The following is a 19442-nucleotide window of genomic DNA, read 5'->3' as shown; positions in this document are numbered from 1 at the left end:
GATTTGCATATAAGTAATATGGGAGTATGTTGAATTAGGTAATTATGCACATTCTCAGCACAACCATGTTTATTCATACAGGAAATGAAACAGGTGGTTGGCACAACTATAATGTTTTTCAGTATGAGAGCTAATTAACTAGTTCTTTAACTTTTTCCTTTCAACCTCACTTGTTCTATTTTGATTGTCTTTGCAATATTGTTGATGTGACGAGTCATGGTTAAGATAACAATGACCCAAGCATTTTCCGACCATCTGACACATAGGTGTCAGGTAAGGCTAGTGGTAATGCGCTGGCCTCGTTATCACGGGGTCGGCAGATCAAGCCTCGCCCCAGCCCGTGAGCTTAAGCCGTTTACTGGGGAGGTTACTATCTAGGCTGGGCATGGTTGGTGGTTAAGACATGCCTCGGCTGACGTTCTGAGGAAAGCCTTTGAGGTTGATGTCGGAACTGAAACCAGGCAACTTTCACTTTTGTTTATCGAGACCAAGAAACCCAGTACTACCTCTCGCGTGGTCTGGTTGTCGACTACTAAACCGGTCCACCCCTCACTAGATTCTAGAAAGTTAACTATCTGTGAAAAAATTAATTGGATGTAGAATCCCCCCCCCCACACACACACACACATACACACGTGTTTGGGGTGGATATTGTACAATTGGGTAGTTGCTGAGGTTGTCGAGTTTATCATGGCTCGCGATACTTAACCTAAATTATATTAGAGTGGAGAGTCTACAGTTAATCAGTGTGTGTTGGGGGGAGGGTAGAAACTCTACAATTAAGTGTAGTTGTGGAAAGTCTACTGTTGATCAGTGTTAGGTGGGGGGGTTTCTACAATTGATACAATTAATCCTCTGCTCTAGATTATAGAAAATTAACGAATCTTGCGCCATTGTACTTGTCACGGGATCATCATAAGTATGCAAAGTGTCTCGTAGCACCCATGATGTGTCATCTATTCCGTTAATTAACCGTCTGCATTTGACTCTCATTTCATTTGCTTTGAAAAAAGATTGTATTGTGTTTTGTTTCATTGCTTCTGGCCCAGGGTAGTGGGCGAGATGCAGGGGTGACCCATCATCCAGGAGGAGCCAAGAAAAGGGGAACGAGGGGTGGTGAATGGGAGTGGAGTATGTGGGGATGAAATAGGTGGGAGTGAATTTATATCTTAGACTTTGGCTACCTCCCTTTTAATGGGGAAAAAGCTTTTGGTATGCGTATGTATTCTTGCAGAAGTAGTTTTAGTTAATGTTACTGCCATTATTTTGACACACACATAGAAAGAATGAGCGAAGAATGATTAGTAAAAGAGTGGAAGGCAGAGGTGAAGAGAGTGAATATGAGGGGGCGAGCAAGGAGATGGATGGATGATGTAAAATGGACATTGGGAAAGAGGGGAATGTCTGTTGAGGAAGGACAGGAGAAGACCGAAGATAGGGGTGAGTGGAGAATGGTTGTGTATGGATGATGCTGTGATGCATGAAAAGGAGTGGGTGGGGGATGGGGGGAGTGTGTGTGAATGATATTTTGACGCAGCTCAAAGGGATTTCTCCCAGTCTTCCCTTTTTCTGCTTGAGGGAACGGAAAGGGGTAGTCGCCGATTAAATAAAGCATCCTTGCTGTGGATGTACTGCGTCTTGCGACACTGCTTCTGACTCAGGGCAGTGGACAAGATGCAGGGATGACCCGTCATCCAGGAGGAGCCAAGAAAAGAGGGAGGGAGGGGTGGTGAATGGGAGTGGATTGTGTGGGGATGAAATGGGTGGGAGTGGATTTATGCCTTTTGATTTTGGCTACCTCCATTGTACAGGGGAAAAGGCCGTTGGTATATGGTATTTATCTAGTTATTTTATTTCTTTATTTACCCATTTATTTGTTTATCAATTTGTTTATTTATTTAATTAGCTGATCATTTAATTTTGACAAGGAAAACTAGGATATACTGTATATGTATGTATATACATATATGTGTATATATATATATATGTATGTATATATATATGAATGTGTATATATATATATATATATATATATATATATATATATATATATAAATGAATAGAATCGCCAATGCCGACGATGTCAGTCAAATAATTCCGACAGTTGTCTGTGGCGATTCTATTCAGGTATTACAACGACGAAAGTCTATCAAGGATACGTACCAGCTTAACCACTAGCTACAAGTGGGCTTGGTTCTCCGTAAAATTGAGATTAGGACTGCAGATAGCAGTCGACTCAAATCCTGCGGGAGTTAGATTAACCCCGAGGTTAGAGAATCTTATAGTCTCAGTAGCATAGTCGGAAGAGCGACGGCCTGCCACCGCGCAAGTCTCGGTCCGGGGACAACTGTCGGATTTATATATATATATATATATATATATATATATATATATATATATATATATATATATATATATATATATATATATATATATATATAATATATAATTCCTAGTCAGAACGACTTGAAATGTTTTTGAGAAATTAAATAAATTTCTGTTAGACCAGTTGATAACAGTGAGATTTTTGAAGCCTTTGAATGTAAACATGGCGTGTATGTAAAGAATATCCATAGAGAAAAATCAAGATTTGTAGAATCCAACAAAAAAAATGCTGAATACTCTCCTCTTAAACTTCATTCAAAGAAAACAAATATGGTGTAGGGGTGACTTTATTTTTCTGGATCAGACTAGTGTGCTCTCATTACACTTCTCCTTTGATTGAACGCTCCATCTACGAATTTTCGCTATAACGCAAAAAAAAAGAAAAAATTCTCCCAAAAATCGAAATACGAACTAAAAATTCGCCATAACAAATAAAATCCTGTTGAAAAAATTACTGTATTTTTAAATCATAAATATTAAATAAAAAGAAAATTATTCTTACATCATAAATATAAAAGAAATGCCATATGTCAAGGTAAAAAAAATATAAGTGAAAATACAGTGGCCGCAAAAAAAAATGTTACATTTTCACCGCAAATAAAAATGTTACACGCGGCGCGACGTAACAAAAGAATTCTGGTCTGAGCCACAAGTGTAGTGGGCGGATCTAGCTATGACGTAGTCCCCTCCCTCACCCCCTATACCCCTCCACCGCAACATCTCACACCTCATGAGCCCGCAGAGCTCGTCGAGTAAAGATTGCCCATACGCTGCTCTCAATCACGCCATTTTTTCACTCGACACCCAACTTTGGCCGCCTATATTTCCACTTCCACCAGGCACAATGGTTAAAAATCAACTTTCCCTGGAACAGAAGAGCCGGGCCTTGTCCCTGATAGAACAAGGAGTATCTGTGATACGCGTGGCGGCGGAACTGCAAGTGTCAAGAATGACCGTTTACCGCCTGAAGAAAGCTGGTGATGCTCTGCCCCCGGCACGACACCGCGACGGAAGGAGGGCTCTGGCAGACCACGGAAGACATCAGCACGCACAGACTTCATTCTAAAGAAAGAAGTGAAGGCAGACCCCGGAATAACAGCCTTAGAACTGAAAGAAAAGCACCCGAAATTGCTCCAGGACGTCACAGTAAGAACCGTGCAGCATCGACTACAAAAGGACCTAAAATTACCATCATGTCGGGCCGCCAAGAAACCTCTGCTGACTGATACGATGAGGAAGAAAAGGCTGCAGTTCTGTAAGAATTACCGACACTGGACATCAGACGACTGGAAGAAGGTGATGTTTAGTGATGAGAGTACGTTCCGGCTCATCAGAGGAACTTCAAAGCTGGTCCGCCGCCCCAGTAATGTCTCCCGCTACGACCCAAAATACACCGTCAAGACTGTTAAACACCCTGACAGCGTGATGGTGTGGGGCGCCTTCACTGGAAATAATGGTAGAGCTGGCTTGTATTTCCTCCCCAAGAACGTCACAATGAAGTCTGCCAACTACATCGAGGTTTTGCGAAACCACATGCTGATTTTCTGGCGGATCCATGACTGCAACTTTTTTATGCACGACGGAAACCCCAGCACACAAGTCCAAAGCACTGAAGGATTTCCTGGAAACCAACAAGATTGATGTTCTGGAGTGGCCTGGTAACTCTCCTGACCTGAATCCCATCGAAAATGCATGGAATCAGATGAAAAACATCCTGGAGAAGGAACGACCCAGCACCATACCCGACCTGAAGGAGGCGCTGAAGAAGCACTGGGCCTCGATGGACCTACAGTATTTCGCCAACCTCGCCACTTCGATCCCCAAGAGGATCGAGATGGTGATCAAGAATAAGGGCCACATGACCAAATATTAATTTTGTATATATAATGTAAGCTTAAAAGGTAAATAAAACCCATTTAACATGTACTTTTGTGTTTAGTTATCCAAAAAATCTTAGTGTACCATTTTTTTTTTTGCGGCGACGGTAGATATGTACGTTTGTTATTGTTTTCAAAACAACGGCGTGTAATGCTCGGTCTATTCACTTGGTCTCGGTTAATCGTGGATTATTAGCATTATTTCAAGTGACATTATGCCTCCTAAGCGTCCAGGAAGCCCTATTAAGGATGGTGACAAGCCTAAGAGGGCTAGGAAAGTTGTCTGTGCTAAAGAAAAGTGACGAAGGAATGAGAGTGAAGGACATCGCAAATTTGTTTGGCTTGGCTGCAACAACTGTAATGACTATTTGTTTGTAAGAACCTATCTCGCATAATATAATGGGTTTATATGGGAAAAAGGTGCTCGATTTAAGTATATTCGATATACGAACGGTTTTTCAAGAACGTAACTAGTTCGTAAATAGAGGGAGGATTGTACCATAATCATAAATGGGTTTGCAGGACCGAGACAAAGTTTCAGTAATATCTTTTCTCTTGTGCGTTTATTAGTTTAAAGATCACATTAGACTCAGCTCTCGAATTCTTTAGGTGACTTATTTTTAGTTACATCCCGAGCTGCATCTGGATATCTTGGCATTTGTAAGAATGTTTCTTTGGGGCAATTCTACACACGTGTCACACCCTCCTCCTGGCGTCGCCTGAGGCTGAGAGATGCCCTCCTTTCCTAATCTCCCCTGGGCACCGCCAGTCTTCACAGTGACATCACATGGATAGCACCACCACCTGTTTGCTTGCTTCATGAGTGAATTGTTCCGGACCACACGCAAGGTTGAGGTCCGGGCGGGTGTCGATAGCCCCGCAAAAAATAAAAATAAATAAATAAACAATGAATAAATAACTAAATAAATAAAACAAATAAATAAATGAAAAATATCAGGTGGCAACAGAGGCCCGGTAACCCCCCCGCCCTCCTCCTTCTCCCCCCACCATCCCCCTCAAAACATCCATCTCTCGGCCACCATAATACTATACAATTATTTCAATCTGGGTTCTAAGACTGGAGTACGAGAGAGAAATATATACGCACATCGTGCTCTACCTCTCGAGTCAGTCTAGTGGTTCATCCTATTATCTATTATCTGTCCAAGCTCTTAAATTTGACGTATCAAACACAGGGATGTTGTATAACACCACATACCACGTATATTTGTGGTTCCTGAATGACTTGAATTGAAAACAATGCTCATAAATTCTGTGTGTGTGTGTTGTTTAAATAGCGAGTTTTGAATACATTATTTCCAAAGGGTTCTGATGTTTGGCAGGACATAATCTGTTGACAAAGGGCTCTGTCCTTTATGATACAGTGGCTTCTCGTAGAATAATTTAAGGGAGAGGAGTTGCTATGTAAATGAATCGGCCCTGCTGTGGATGTGCTGTGCCTTGCTGCATTGCTTCCGACACGGACAAGGGGCAGGAGACAGGGATGACCTTCCATCCACGAGGAGCTAGGATAAGAGGGAGGAAAGGGTGATGGGTGGATGGGAGTGGAATGGGTGCGTGCCTTTGGCATGGCTAGCTCCCCTATGAGGTGGAGGAAACCTTTGGCATATAGACAGATAATACATTGAAAGAAGGCTCCGCATACTACTTTTTACATGGTGTACTATGATAACAGCTCCCTCCTAAACAAAAAGGAATATAAGAAAATAGTTCAAGTCTTATAAGTATAAATTTAATTAGATAATATACTCTGGGACGTACACACACACTGTCTACATTCGATTAACTTAGAAGAGTCATGAGTTACATTAAGGGCGGTTTCTCTCTTCTTATAGGTCTGGATAACCTTCTTGTGAGTGACCTGGGGACGCCGGCCTGCAGCAGGTCAGCGGAGGACATGGCCTTGATGTGACTAGCAGAAGGCCGTGGGTGTGAAAGGGCGCCCCAGGCCGCCTCCAGGAGCGGCGGGGCGTGCAGCCAGACGCGGTACACTTTGTCTGACCTCTCTTCGCAGCCGCCGAGTTCGGGGACACCTCCGAAGACGTAGAGACAGCCGCTCTGGAAGAGAAGGACAAGACACTGGTCAGGTAAGCCCTCGGGAAACGTGAGTCGCCTGTATCAGTTATCAATAGGTTTGAGCCAACGTGTGTGGCCCGTTGGTTTCCAATCTCGCGCCTCACGCTGAGGACCGCGCTCGATTCCATCAGTTCTTGTTGACTACTTCCCGACACTTCGGGAATTTAGCAGTCAATGGTAGTGTCTTTGGCTGAAGACTTGGGCCCAAGACTGGGTGCCCTCTACCCCCCCCAACACTCATCCTTCCCCCTCCCCCCACACACATTCCTCCCCCTTTCCCCCACACTCATCCCTCCCTTCCTTCCCCAACACACATCCCTCCACCTCTCCCCCACACCTATACCTCCCCCTAAACACCCTCCCCGACACATCCATCCCTCACCTTCCTCCCATACCAATCCCTTCCCCCTTTTCCCCAACACCCATCACTCCCCCTCTCCCCCACACCCATACCTCCCCCTAAACACCTTCCCCCCACACACCCATCCCTCCCACACCAATCCCTTTCCTCTTTCCCCCACACCCATCCCTCTCCCCAACACTGACCGGCGTGACGGCGCAGTCGTGGAAGTAGAGGGGCTGAGGTAGACTGAAGAGGCGCCGCCAAGTCATGGTGGCCAGGTCCAGCCGCCACACATCGTCGAAGACTTCTTCGTCGTCCGTCCCGCCGCAGACGTACAAGTCTGCAGAGGAGAATGAAGATTTGAAAACAAAAATAGGATCGTATGAACAATAATCCCAACTCCCATCCCACCCATCACTGTGAGAACAGTCAGCAGAGCAATTTCCTACCCACAAATGAGGACTATAACAACCATTTACCCACACCTTGTTCTTGAGTAGTGTTTTGTCTTCGGTATATCCTCTAACCTAACCTAACTTAACCTAACATAACCCAGCCTAAACTAACATTACATAACCCAGCCTAACCCAACCTAACCTAACCTAACTTAACCAGTTGATCAATCTGAACCCCAGACTCCCTCATATGAATGATCCCTTCACCTTAGCGATGGGGGTCCTGGGGCGGGGTGAGGAATTTCCTCATATGACCCAAAAGCCTGCTGAGGGCAGAACACCAACGTGAAATCGTGTAAAAAAAAAAGTCCTAGTTCCTTTATAGCCAAAAATAAATAGATAAATAAAATGAATGAATAAATAAAAATAATCTAGAGGGGAAACCACCATAAATGGAGACCTATAAGAACGGTGTCACACTGTCCGGCGCCGCCGTTGCGGCTTGTTGTTGGCTACAGCAGTCTTCAAGACATTAGACTCAAAAGGTTATGAAGGTATTTTAACTTGCGGGAGAAGATGGTCGTTAAATAAAATTCCTGGCATCGCCAGATGATTTTATTGATCTAATTGGATTTGTCCATAATTTGGCTGGATCTGGCGCCGCCGCATAGTGTGACACGGGCATTAGGCCTATTCTTCAGCAGTGGGGAAGTGGACGTGGCGTGCGCCTCGAAGTACAAATTCGCGGTCCTCCGAAAAGAGCAGTTGTTAAGAATACAAGGTGTGGAATGTAATGACTATTTCTGTGTTGTAAATTGACCACTACCCAAGATAAAAAGAGACAAAAGAAAACAAAAACTTAGGCACACATACAAAAGCACACGCACACACATGCACAGACACGGGCACACACAAACTACTAAGTATTTCAGCGGCTTTGACCCATCGTTTTTCGCTCATATTTCCGAAATAACCATTCACATCAGTATGATATATTAGCACAGCCTAATTCACACCCGGCCATAATTTTTGACGTTAGAGTGCATTTACAAGTGTATTTAATTACGGCGTTTACTCTTGATATTAAGTGTGTCGTAGCCGACACCCGTGAAGTAAATCGAACAGGTGTAGTCGTGACGTCATGACAAACTACCTCGTGTATACCAACTTCACTTGTTCGATTTACTTCACGGGTGTCGGCTACGACACACGCAATATCAAGAGTAAACACCGTAATTAAATACACTTATGAATACACTATAACGTCAAAAATTATGGCCGGGTGTGAATTAGGTTGTGCTAATATACCATGCTGATGTGAATGATTATTTCGGAAATATGAGCGAAAAACGATGGGTCAAAGCTGCTGAAATACTTAGTAGATGTTGCGAGATACAAAGACGGAACACTACGAGTATAGCTCCCCTTCCCGTAGAATACTAGATAAATACGCGCGCGCACACACACACACACAGAATGTTACCAGACAGAGAAAAGAGTAACCCATTGACTGCACGTTTCCCTCAGCCAAATAAAACCTATTTACAGTTAAAAAAAAAATAGCTTTCGGCTACGCAAGGGGACCTATGCTTACCTGTACCCAGCTGCGTGGCCGCATGCGCGCGCCGGGGCCGCGGGAACTCGCCGGTCGCCGGGTCCGGGTTCGTCTTCTCGAGGCGCCAGGGCTCTCCTGCTCCCTCCAGAACCGGGACCTGCACGGACAAGAAGAATAACTTCGTGAACACGAAAACGGACTTGGTCAAGGAGCGGTGACGATGGTAGTGGTGGAGTTACGAATATTTATCAAAAGCACAATGTAATGACGGCCCTGTATTGGTAGGACGTTTTGCTTGTTACAACTTTATCAAGATGCACTTGATTGAGCTGTAACGGGCGAAACGTCGAACTGATAAAGCCTCCGGGACGGAGACATGTCGGGAGCTGCCAGTTAATTACATAAAAAGTGGTGGTGACACAAGTGATGATGGTTGTGGCTGTGGTGGGAGTAGTAATCGTGATAGTGGTTGTAGTGGTAGTAGTAGTGATAAGGGAGGGAGAAAACCGTGCATTTCCATCAAGAATGGTTTAAACGAAAACTGAACAAAAGGAAAAATTTTGTGGGTGTGAATCCCACTAAATGGGATAAGGACGGATGTCAGCCTCCCCCACCCACCCCATCCCAAGAGAGTGGCGCACTTCAAAGTATTTGTTCTGACTGAGGACAGGCGTCAGCCGAGACCTAGATACCCAACGAGACGGGGATCGCTCCCTCAGCCGAATAAAACCGTCCCTCTTTAACAAGAGCGAAATTATTGAAATACGACACTGTGCTGGAGGCGTTTATATCAGTTTGTAGCTCTTGGATTGTTTGTTTGTTTGGGGTGGGGGCATGTCACCGTGTTGGAGGGCTTCATATCTGTTTGTAAATATCTATTTCCCCCTCTCTCTCTCTGTCTGTCATGTCGAAAAACGAGGACGTACATGCAGGGCGGCTTTCTTGGCAACCCGAGTTGAACCTTCTAGAACTTGGGCAATGGTGTCACCCAGTGTCTCAGATCCACTTTCTTGAGATGGGTTTCACAGTCGTCCGGTTCGTTCGTGAGCACGCTCACCAACAACAACGTAGACTACCCCGAGCGAGCTTCGTGAGGTCAACACAATCTTATCCGCCAAATGCTAGACGGCCGCGTCGCGTTCGTTTGAAGAGGAAAAAAAAAACGTTCGTTGAAAGAAAAAAGTTTAATTTGACCAAACGTGCGTGTGAATAATTGACATCGGGCCAGTGCGACCGGAGACACGATAAAAAAAAAAAAAAAAAAAAAAAAAAAAAAAAAAGGAGGCACTTAGTCGTAGCCTGAGTCCGTGGCACAGGCGTGGGACTCACCGTGTCGAGGGCAAAGACCTGCAGCGCCGAGGCTCCTCCCACCACCACGATCCTGCCGTCGATGACGCCGATCTCGGCTCTGTACCTGCCGCCCAGACTATTTTTCTGGAAGGAATAGGTTTGATATGAGGAACCACTCTTACATTAAGAATGCAGATACACACATGTACATTTATGATTTGGTTTAACGTCGCGAACTCCCCCTATCAGGAGGCTAGGACGGTGCCCTTTACAGAGGACTTTGTAGCATGGAATTTAACTAACCATGTCCCTGGTCCAACTCGCTGGCGGCAAAGTCCGAACTGCCGTCACCTCGACATCCGCCGCAATTAGCGACGCTCTAACCCGTTCAACCAGCAAGCATAGCATACACTTACACATATACAAAATATATCCACATTTGTCGAAAATGTCCACGAACTCAACAGTAGCGAAGATCCAGTGGCCTGCACCGAAACTGCGAGTCACATGTCCCCACCGGAAGAAAATTTAGCTCCTTCTCCTCCTTTCAATTGCCCACCTTGTGACACGAGTGAGACTGTTCGTGGGCGTGGAGCTGGACCCAGGTCCTCGTGGGAAGGTGAAGGGCGTGGGCATCGAGGGTGAAGGCGTAGCCTGAGGTGCCCCCGACGACGTAGACGTATTCGCCCTGTCTCCTGGCCGCCTGTTCCAAAGAGAGAAAAAAATAGTCAAAAGTCCATCTTAAAGTACGTTTTGCTCGGATCGATAGAATGATTATTAGCCAATGGCGGATGACGCTCATCCTACCTGGCATCACATTTAGGTAAACGCGTAGGTAGGTTCGGTTAAAATCATCAACCTCGTACAAAGAATTAGTGCTCTAGACTGGTTATACGATCATCATTGAGCCATGAACGATCATCGTTAAACGGTGATTACACCGTGCAAAATGTACCTTTACGCGACAAATCAGAGTTAAATATGAGACCTGGTTGCAGTTTGGGATTTAACGTCTTATGTACACAGTGCAGCCACGCGCTGACTGGGGTGCGAACCGGTGATTAAACTTTGAGGAGACGCTAGGGGCTGCTCGACCAGCGCGCTGTCTTTTTTCAGACAATTCTTCTTATAGCCGCTTTGAAACACTGAAGGTGCAGTGAAAGCCGAGGTCATACCCACTGCGGGTTCTTTTCAAATAACTCATCAAAACTTATGTTTAATGGAACAAGCAAGACAAACCATATGCAATGGGAACACTTCATTCCTACATGGTTAATCACGTGATTCAGTGGTGCATAAAACGGGGCGCTGAAGAAGCTACATGAGACGCTTTGTCACACATCAAGATCGACCAATCTCTCCAGCTCGAATCCTAGCAGGGTTGGGCAACCTTTATAAGTGGGTGCCAAAACCAGTCAAGTCTTTGATACAAAAATTTCTCGCGATCCAACGGAGTAAAACGATAGGCCTCCATACGAGTATGGGCCCTCCTCCCTCCCTCCCTCGCTCCCTTCACCTCCTAGGAGAGCCCCAGTCCGCCGCCCAGCGCAGTCTGCGGTTACCAATGGCCATACAAGAGAAGTTGGAGATTTATCAATTATATTCTTCAAGGTGAGCTCTGGGTTTCGCGTGCCGGAAAAAAACTCGTAAGTGTACCAAGATTTGCACGCGTGCCAAGGGTTGCCCACCCCTGCCGAAGGTTGACTATGGTACTATCGGTCCATTCCAATAGGAAAGATTGGAGGGGAAACTGTAATCCTCCAAGTTTTCTTGAGTCGGATGAGTTTAGAGTTGATGTGGAGGCTGTATGGTGCCCTGCACCGCCAGCACTATCACACTTTTATTTCCCCCCTAACCGGGGGAAATATATTGTGAAAGTGACATATTTTAATTTTCAAAAGTGACTATTTTCCTTTTTCCAAAGTTCCAATAGACCCTTCTTCTCCACTGGCTGTCTCCCATTTCTGTCCTGCATTTGACGGTATTAAATTCCATTCCATGTCCCACGTGTGTGTGTGTGTATGTGTGTGTATACGTACTTCCCCCAGCGGGTCGTGTGATAGCATCTCCCACGTGATTCACCCACGTGGTCGGTCCATGTGCCCCCCCCCCAACCGCCCGACACCGTCTCTTCTCTTCTTTCGGCGACAACTGATACTCCCTTCCCCCTCCTCCTCCCCTCCTCCCTTTCTTCTCTTCCCCATACCCCTTTCCATTCCTCTATTCCTTTTCATTGTTCTTCTTTCTCTGTGAACTTGGAGTGTACACTGATTATGCATGTCCCCACAATACCCCATAGCCATTTTTAGTTCACTATTGAACAAAGGCCTCTTCCAACATTTGCACCTATGACTGTACCAACCTCTGCCACGCTACTCCTTCAAACTTCTCTGTCTTGCACCCCCCCCTCCTGTTTGATGACCCTTTTCCAGGCTTACCATCATGCTGACTTATTTCCAAGATCGAATGCTCAAAGGCCCTCAGCAGTGAAAAGATCTTATTTGTGGAGATGAGCTCCCCCCCCCTCCCCGAGACTGACGAAACAGAATTGGCTCGCGGCAGCCAAGATGAAATATATAAAGAGGATATCTGTCGCCAGAAGTGAGGAAGAGTCTCTCCCGCTCTGGCGGCCTTGTTCTGACCTTTGTCTTCCTCCTCTCATTTTACCTCCTTGACACGGTGGCCCAATTTACACACACACAAGCACACAAGCACACACACACACACACACACACACACACACACACACACACACACACACACACACACACACACACACACACACACACACACACACACACACACACACACACACGCACACACACACACGAGCTGAACAAAATAGTCTGATGCCGGGAAAGAGGTCAGTCAATCGAAGAAGTTAAGGACACTTCGTTTTTCGGGCAAGTGGAAGGCTGCGTGTGTGAAAGAGAGAGAGACAGAGGGAGAGAGAGAGATAGAGGAGTGGGGAGTGAAGGAAGGCACCTCGTACCTGGCCATACATCGGCGATGGCTCCTGGCCACTCGTGCCGAGGGCGCTCCAGGTTCCTCCGTCGACGTCCAAGACATGGACAGTTCCCCCGATGGTGCTTCCGAAGGGGAAGCCGGTCCCGCCGAGGGTCATCACCTGTGGCCCGACCTTCCACATGCAGTGCGAGATGCACGCCGTAGGTCCTCCGCCGTCGTCGCCTCCGCCAGGAACCCCACAAGGCCCCAAGAAAGAGTCTGAGCTCTCTTGGTCTCCGGGGATGAAGGGCGTAAGTGCGCCAGAGGAGAAGGAGTAGGAGGAGGTCTCTGGGCTGTCGACTTCCTCCCATTCGGATGTAAACAGGTTCAGCCGTAGTGCCTGGGAGGAAAACAAACAAATATGCGAATGAATCAGTAAATGAATGGTAATGATGATTCGGTTTCAGGTCACGAACCCCACTATCAGGAGGCTAGGACGATGCCCCTTGCAGAGGAATTTTATAGCGTGGAATCTAATGAACCATGCACTTGGTCCAGCTCGCTGACGGCAGGGGTTTGAACCACCTCCGCCGCAAGTAGCGATGCCCTAAACAACTCGGCCAGTTACATGAATGATTAGTAATATATATAGATAGATAGATAGATATAGATAGATAGATAATGAATGAATTATTAAATTGATATATAGATAGATAAGTGAAAACTAAAATAACGTATATTGTAGACAGAGTCTTAGATCTGGTAGTGTGTCGAGTGGTGGGGCAATTTCAGTCGCCACGACGCGGGCCCCGCATTTCGATCCAGACTCTTCCTGTGACTTCAACTTGGAAGTTCAAACATTTAGAGCAAAGGTGACAACGTCGATTGCTAATAAGCCCGCTTGGCATGAGTTCTTCAACCCTTTGTTAGCACACACACACACACACACACACACACACACACATTTGTGGTTGCAGGATCCCTGTATCCGCTCCTGTCTGGGTGTGGTGATGGTGCAAAGTCAGCTTAAAAAAAGTGAGTATACTTTCACTCACTTTCTGATATTGGCCACGGCGGTTGACATTTTAGTGGAGAGAGAGAGGGGGTTCAGAGTAAAGAAATTATACTTTGAGTTTAAAGAAAAAAAAAACGACATATTACTAATAGTCGCAGTCCCTTAACTCAATGTAAGGGCAACATAATCCAAAAAACAAATGTAAAAACTTAAGTCAACATCAATGATTGAAAGAAAGGAGAGATTATTCTGTGGACAAGTGTAAGAGGTAATCACCTCTTGGAAAGTATCAGAGGTTATATATATATATATATATATATATATATATATATATATATATATATATATATATGTATATACAGTATATATAATATATATATATATATATATGTAGATATATATATATATATATATATGTATATATATATATATGTATGTATGTATGTATATATATATATATATACAGTATATATATATATATATATTTATATATATATACAGTATATATATATATATATAGACTGTATCTTTTTTAATACATAAATATATATATATATATATATATATATATATATATATACATATATGTATATATATATATACTGTGGTCGAAATATACGGTTTTACTCTGTATCTCAGCTTATCTTTCTCCGAGAGTGGGTTTAAGTTTTATATATATATATATATATATATATATATATATATATATATATATATGGTTATATATTATATGTGTATATACATATATATATGTATATATATACATATATATATGTATATATATACATTATATATATATACATATATATATACATATATATACATATATTTATATATATATGTGTGTGTGTGTATATATATACATATATATATAAATGTGTGTGTGTGTGTGTGTGTGTGTGTGTGTGTGTGTGTGTGTGTGTGTGTGTGTGTGTGTGTGTGTGTGTGTGTGTGTGTGTGTGTGTTTTATGAAGCGTGTTGGCGGACGCTAAAAATGAGAAATGCGCACGCGCACGTGTGTAAATCGGCAAATTCCAACCAGATGATTTATTTGGGAGTCTGACTTTGTCTCACCTCTCCCGTTCCTTCCTCCTCTTTCCCCCCTACCCCTCCCTCCCTCCTTCCCTCCTCTTTTCCTCCCTTCTTCGTTCCTTCTTCCTCCCCCTTCTCTCCCTCCTCCCTCCCACTTCTCTCTCCCTCCTCCCTCCCACTTCTCTCTCCCTCCTTCCCACTTCTCTCCATCCTTTCTCCTCCTTCCTTCCCTCCTTCGTCCCTCCTTCCTCTCCTTCACTCCCTCCCTCCTCCCTCCCCTTCCCTCCCTCCCTCCCTCCCTCCTCTCTCCTTCCTCCCCCTTCTCTTCCTCTTCCTTCCCACTTCTCTCCCTCCCTCCTCCCTCCCGCCTTCCCCCCTCCTTTGTCCTTTCTCCTTCCCCCTTCCCTCCCTCCTCCTTTCCCCTTCCCTCCCTCCTCCTTTCCCTTTCCCTCCCTCCTTCGTTACTCCTCCCTCCCACTCCTCTCCCTCCTTCCTCCCACCTTTCTCTCCCTTCTATCTCTCTCCCCTCCCTCCTTCTTCCCCCTCCTCCCTCCCCCTTCCCTCCTGTGTTTCCCCCTCCTCCCTCCCTCCTTCCTCTTCCTCCTTCCCTCCTTCCCCCTTCCTCCCTCCCTCCTTCTTCCTCCTTCCCCCTTCCTCCCTCCCTCCTTCTTCCCCCTTTCTCCCTTTCCTCTCTTCCCTCCCTTCTGCCTTCCCTCCTTATTCCCTCTTCCCCCTTTTCCTTTCCTCCCTCCCTCCCTCCCTCCCGGCCTCCCCGCCTCCTCCCTGTCTCCTTCCTCCTCCTCCCAGCCCTTCATCCTGTGCCTCATCCTTGACCACCGTGCACTGTTTCATCGTCTGGGGACGCACGTGTCACGTGCCACACAGGAAGGAGATCCGCGGGATGCGGTCGAGGTCCAGACGAGGGTCTGTCGAGGCTCTTGTCTCTCGGCGGGGAGGGACGACCAATAGAGACCAGGGCCGCCAGTCGGAGGCAAAGCAGTGCCCCTTTCGCACACCGGGTGGCAGTTCCATTCTCATCATTATCATTATCGTCATTATCATTATTGATATCATTATCATTATTATTATTATTATTATTATTATTATTATTATTATTATTATTATTATTATTATTATTATTATCCTTATTATTATTGTTATTATTATTATTATTGTTATCATTGTTATTGTTATTATTATTGTTACTGTTATTATCATCAATATCTTATTATTATCATTACTATAGCCGTTATTATTATTTTCATTATTAGGGAGAAGGTGGTGGATGGAAGGGTGGTTGCTAGGGCTTTAATGGACTAGTGGTAACCAGGAGAAGAGTAGAAAGAGTTTTGGATGTACATGTTCTAAGGGCAGAGAGTGGGGGATTATCAGATATATATATATATATATATATATACAGTATATATATATATATATATACCGTAGTTTACGGCTTACAAGACGCACTTTTTTCATAAAAAAAATACCCTGAAAAAATACTAGTGCGTCTTCCAAGACAAATGTTGTACTGTAAGAGGGGGTTTACACGGTCTAACGGTTCGTCGAACGCGGTTCGACAGACACGTGTTTAAAGTGATGTGTGAACATGTGAACGGGGTATTTGGTTGTCGAACACGTTGGTTAAACCCCAAATACCCCGTTCACACGTTCACACATCACTTTAAACACGTGTCTGTCGAACCCAGGCTCAAGTGAGCTTGGACACTTGACCGATAGCGACCTGGATTTGTATGTTGAGTCATTACACTATGATGTTAGCTTAAGTACTATTTAATTCAGCCTTTTTATATAATGTAAACTCAGTACTTAGCTGTTACAAGTATTTCCAATACCATAATCCTTCCAGTAGTGACGAGTGCTCGGGATTTGAGGATGAATATTTTTTTTTTTTTTTTTTTTTTTTTTTTTTTTTTTCCATGCATATTTTTGAAAAAAAAATTATTTTTATGAAGATAAATCACCCTTGGACAATGAAAAATATATGGTATATTTACTAACCACCAACTAGTATATCATCGCCATACAAACAAAATCGGACAAGTGATTACGTATTGTAAACAAATTGTGCCGTCGCCCGCTACTAAAACCTTTAAAATTTTTACCTATGGTATTTCTATTTACATATTTGTAAATCGATGGTGAGTGCTTCAACAAATTTGTGATGAGAGTTGAGACAATAGTCTTGCAGAGTCCTTGCTTCTTATGTTTTTGTGTTCAGTGGTTGGGTATATGATGAACGTGTTTTTGTATGAGAATGACTTTTTCTTAGAAATTTCTTTCAAATATTAGGGTGGATCTTCCAAGATGCAGCGTCTTGCGAGCTGTAAAATACGGTGTATATATATATATATATATATATATATATATATATATATATATATATATATATATATATATATATATATATATATATATAATACTGATGACCCACTTTCGGAGAAGAGCGAAGATGTAGAGATCTGTATATTTCGATCACTTACTGTGATCCTCTTCATATCTGCCGAAGAGGATCACAGTAAGTGATCGAAATATACAGATCTCTACATCTTCGCTTATTCTTCTCCGAAAGTGGGTCATCAGTATTATTTTACATATGTGCTACGACATATCTTTGTTGTGATATATATATATATATATGTGTGTGTGTGTGTGTGTGTGTGTGTGTGTGTGTGTGTGTGTGTGTGTGTGTGTGTGTGTGAAAGAGGAAAAGGACAGAAGGTAGGGAGGTGCTTAGAGTGAACTGCTTAAATGAAAAAGAAAAGGAGAAGGAGTACAAGAAGAAACTGAGAAGAGTGGGAGAGAGTAGAACTAGGAGAGGAGGAGGAGTAGGTAATGGTTCAAGGAGGGAATCACAAGGTGTGCAAAGACGCTGTGTGGAACAAGGAGGACGGGAGGAAATAGAAGGAAGGGTAGTGAGTGGTGGGATGATGAAGCAAAGAAGGTTGTAGATAAAAAGAAACGAGCATTCACAGATTGGTTACAAAATGGGACGAGGGAATCATATGAGAGGTACAAAGAAAAGAGAAGAGAAGTAAAGCATAAGATAAGCGAGGCAGATGTGAAACGGGGTAAGAATATGACAGAAAATATTGAAAGTGATAAGAAGATGTTTTGGAAGGAAATTAAGAGAGGAGGGGGAGGCGAATCAAGTAGAGAAGAAAAGGTAAAATATGCAGATGGAGAGATGATAATAGGAGAGACGGCAGTGAGAGGAAGGTGGGCAGAGTATTTTAGGGAGTTGCTAAATGTGAAGGAGGATAGGGAGGGAAAGGTAGTTGCAGTGGGAAGTGCTAAGAAAATGACCGTGATGAATGAGGAAAATGGAGGAGAAATAAGGAAAAATGAGGTGAAAGCAGTTATTAAAATGATGAGAGCAGGTAAGGCACCTGGGTTGGATGGGTGTCATGCGGAGTGTCTTAAAAAAGGGAGGTACAGTGATGGTGGACTGACTGGTGAGGTTGTTTAATGTTTGTTTAAAAGAGGGTAGAGTTCCAGAGGACTGGAGGAGTGCCTGTATAGTTCCACTTTACAAGGGAAAGGGGGACAAGTGTGAGTGTAGAAATTTCAAAGGGATCAATTTGTTGAGTGTAGTTGGGAAAATGAAGAACCGCTGCAATGAGAAGGATATAAAGAAAAAAAATTATTAAATGGATAGAATTAACAAATGTGAATAGAAAATAAATAAATAAGTTTTTAAATCAAATAAAACGATTATGGTGTACCTTAAAGACTGAAAAGGTGAAAAGAAAAGAAGATATCCAAGACCCACTGGTTTCGTGATCTGCAGGGTCACGGCAGCCTAAGAATAACCGCAGGAGAGGACGCTTCGGAGGAGAAGGAGGAAGAGGTAGAGTATCCATCTCGCTTCGCAGGCATGACACTGCAAAGGAGGACCCTTTGGGGTGTGTCGCAAGGACGCAAGTCGCACCAGTGAAAAAGAAAGTCCTTTGGGCTGTCTCGTTACCCCGCCATGCAAAAAGATCCCTTTTTAGCGACAATACATCAGGAGAGAGACGAGACAAGCTTCCTTGTCGCAATTTTCTGAAGTTTCTGAAACGACGCGCACTTCCAGTTGATGTATTCTGTAGCCAAGGCCCCCAGCTCCCCCCTTTCCTCCCCTCCCCCCCAAAAAATACATACGGCATGAGGATTTACTTGAAGGCATTTGGTACCAATAACAGTGCCACGGGGAGGGGGGGGCACGGAAATTAAAGAAATGGCCTGGCGGCAGGTAGCGCAACCCGAGATACAAGAAGTGTCAACGTGTAGGGAGCGCGTGGGGAGGGGGAGGTGCTTCATGTAACATTACATGTCTGATTCCGACATGACAAAGTCTGAGATCTGCGTGTCGTCATGTTGACTCCCGATTATATTTTCATCGAAGGATTTTGTAGACATACACGTATCATAATGAAGGAGACAGCGTTACCGGCTTTTTTCCAGTCTCGACTTCCAACCCCCTTTTTCCATTCTTCAGTCTCAACCC

At 44.1% G+C, this 19442-nt stretch overlaps 1 protein-coding gene across 1 annotated transcript in view; it reads right to left on the bottom strand.

Annotated features, from left to right (window-relative positions):
- Window positions 1-6039: 6039 nt before the first annotated feature.
- The window catches only part of LOC143038250 (kelch domain-containing protein 10-like), a 28562-nt gene continuing 15159 nt past the window's right edge, over window positions 6040-19442 (bottom strand). The window contains exons 3-8 of the mRNA XM_076207264.1: window positions 12935-13288; window positions 10502-10645; window positions 9982-10086; window positions 8692-8809; window positions 6906-7042; window positions 6040-6341 (exon numbers count right to left, since the gene is read on the bottom strand). Coding sequence (XP_076063379.1) covers window positions 6087-6341; window positions 6906-7042; window positions 8692-8809; window positions 9982-10086; window positions 10502-10645; window positions 12935-13288 — 1113 coding nt within the window. The 3' untranslated portion in view covers window positions 6040-6086. The remainder of the gene's footprint in view (window positions 6342-6905; window positions 7043-8691; window positions 8810-9981; window positions 10087-10501; window positions 10646-12934; window positions 13289-19442) is intronic.

Source organism: Oratosquilla oratoria, chromosome 24 (genome assembly GCF_046742065.1).
Source record: "Oratosquilla oratoria isolate Oo_2021 chromosome 24, ASM4674206v1, whole genome shotgun sequence".
In the NCBI taxonomy this organism is placed as follows: Eukaryota; Metazoa; Arthropoda; class Malacostraca; order Stomatopoda; family Squillidae; genus Oratosquilla; species Oratosquilla oratoria.
This window is presented reverse-complemented; position numbering and strand designations above follow the sequence as displayed.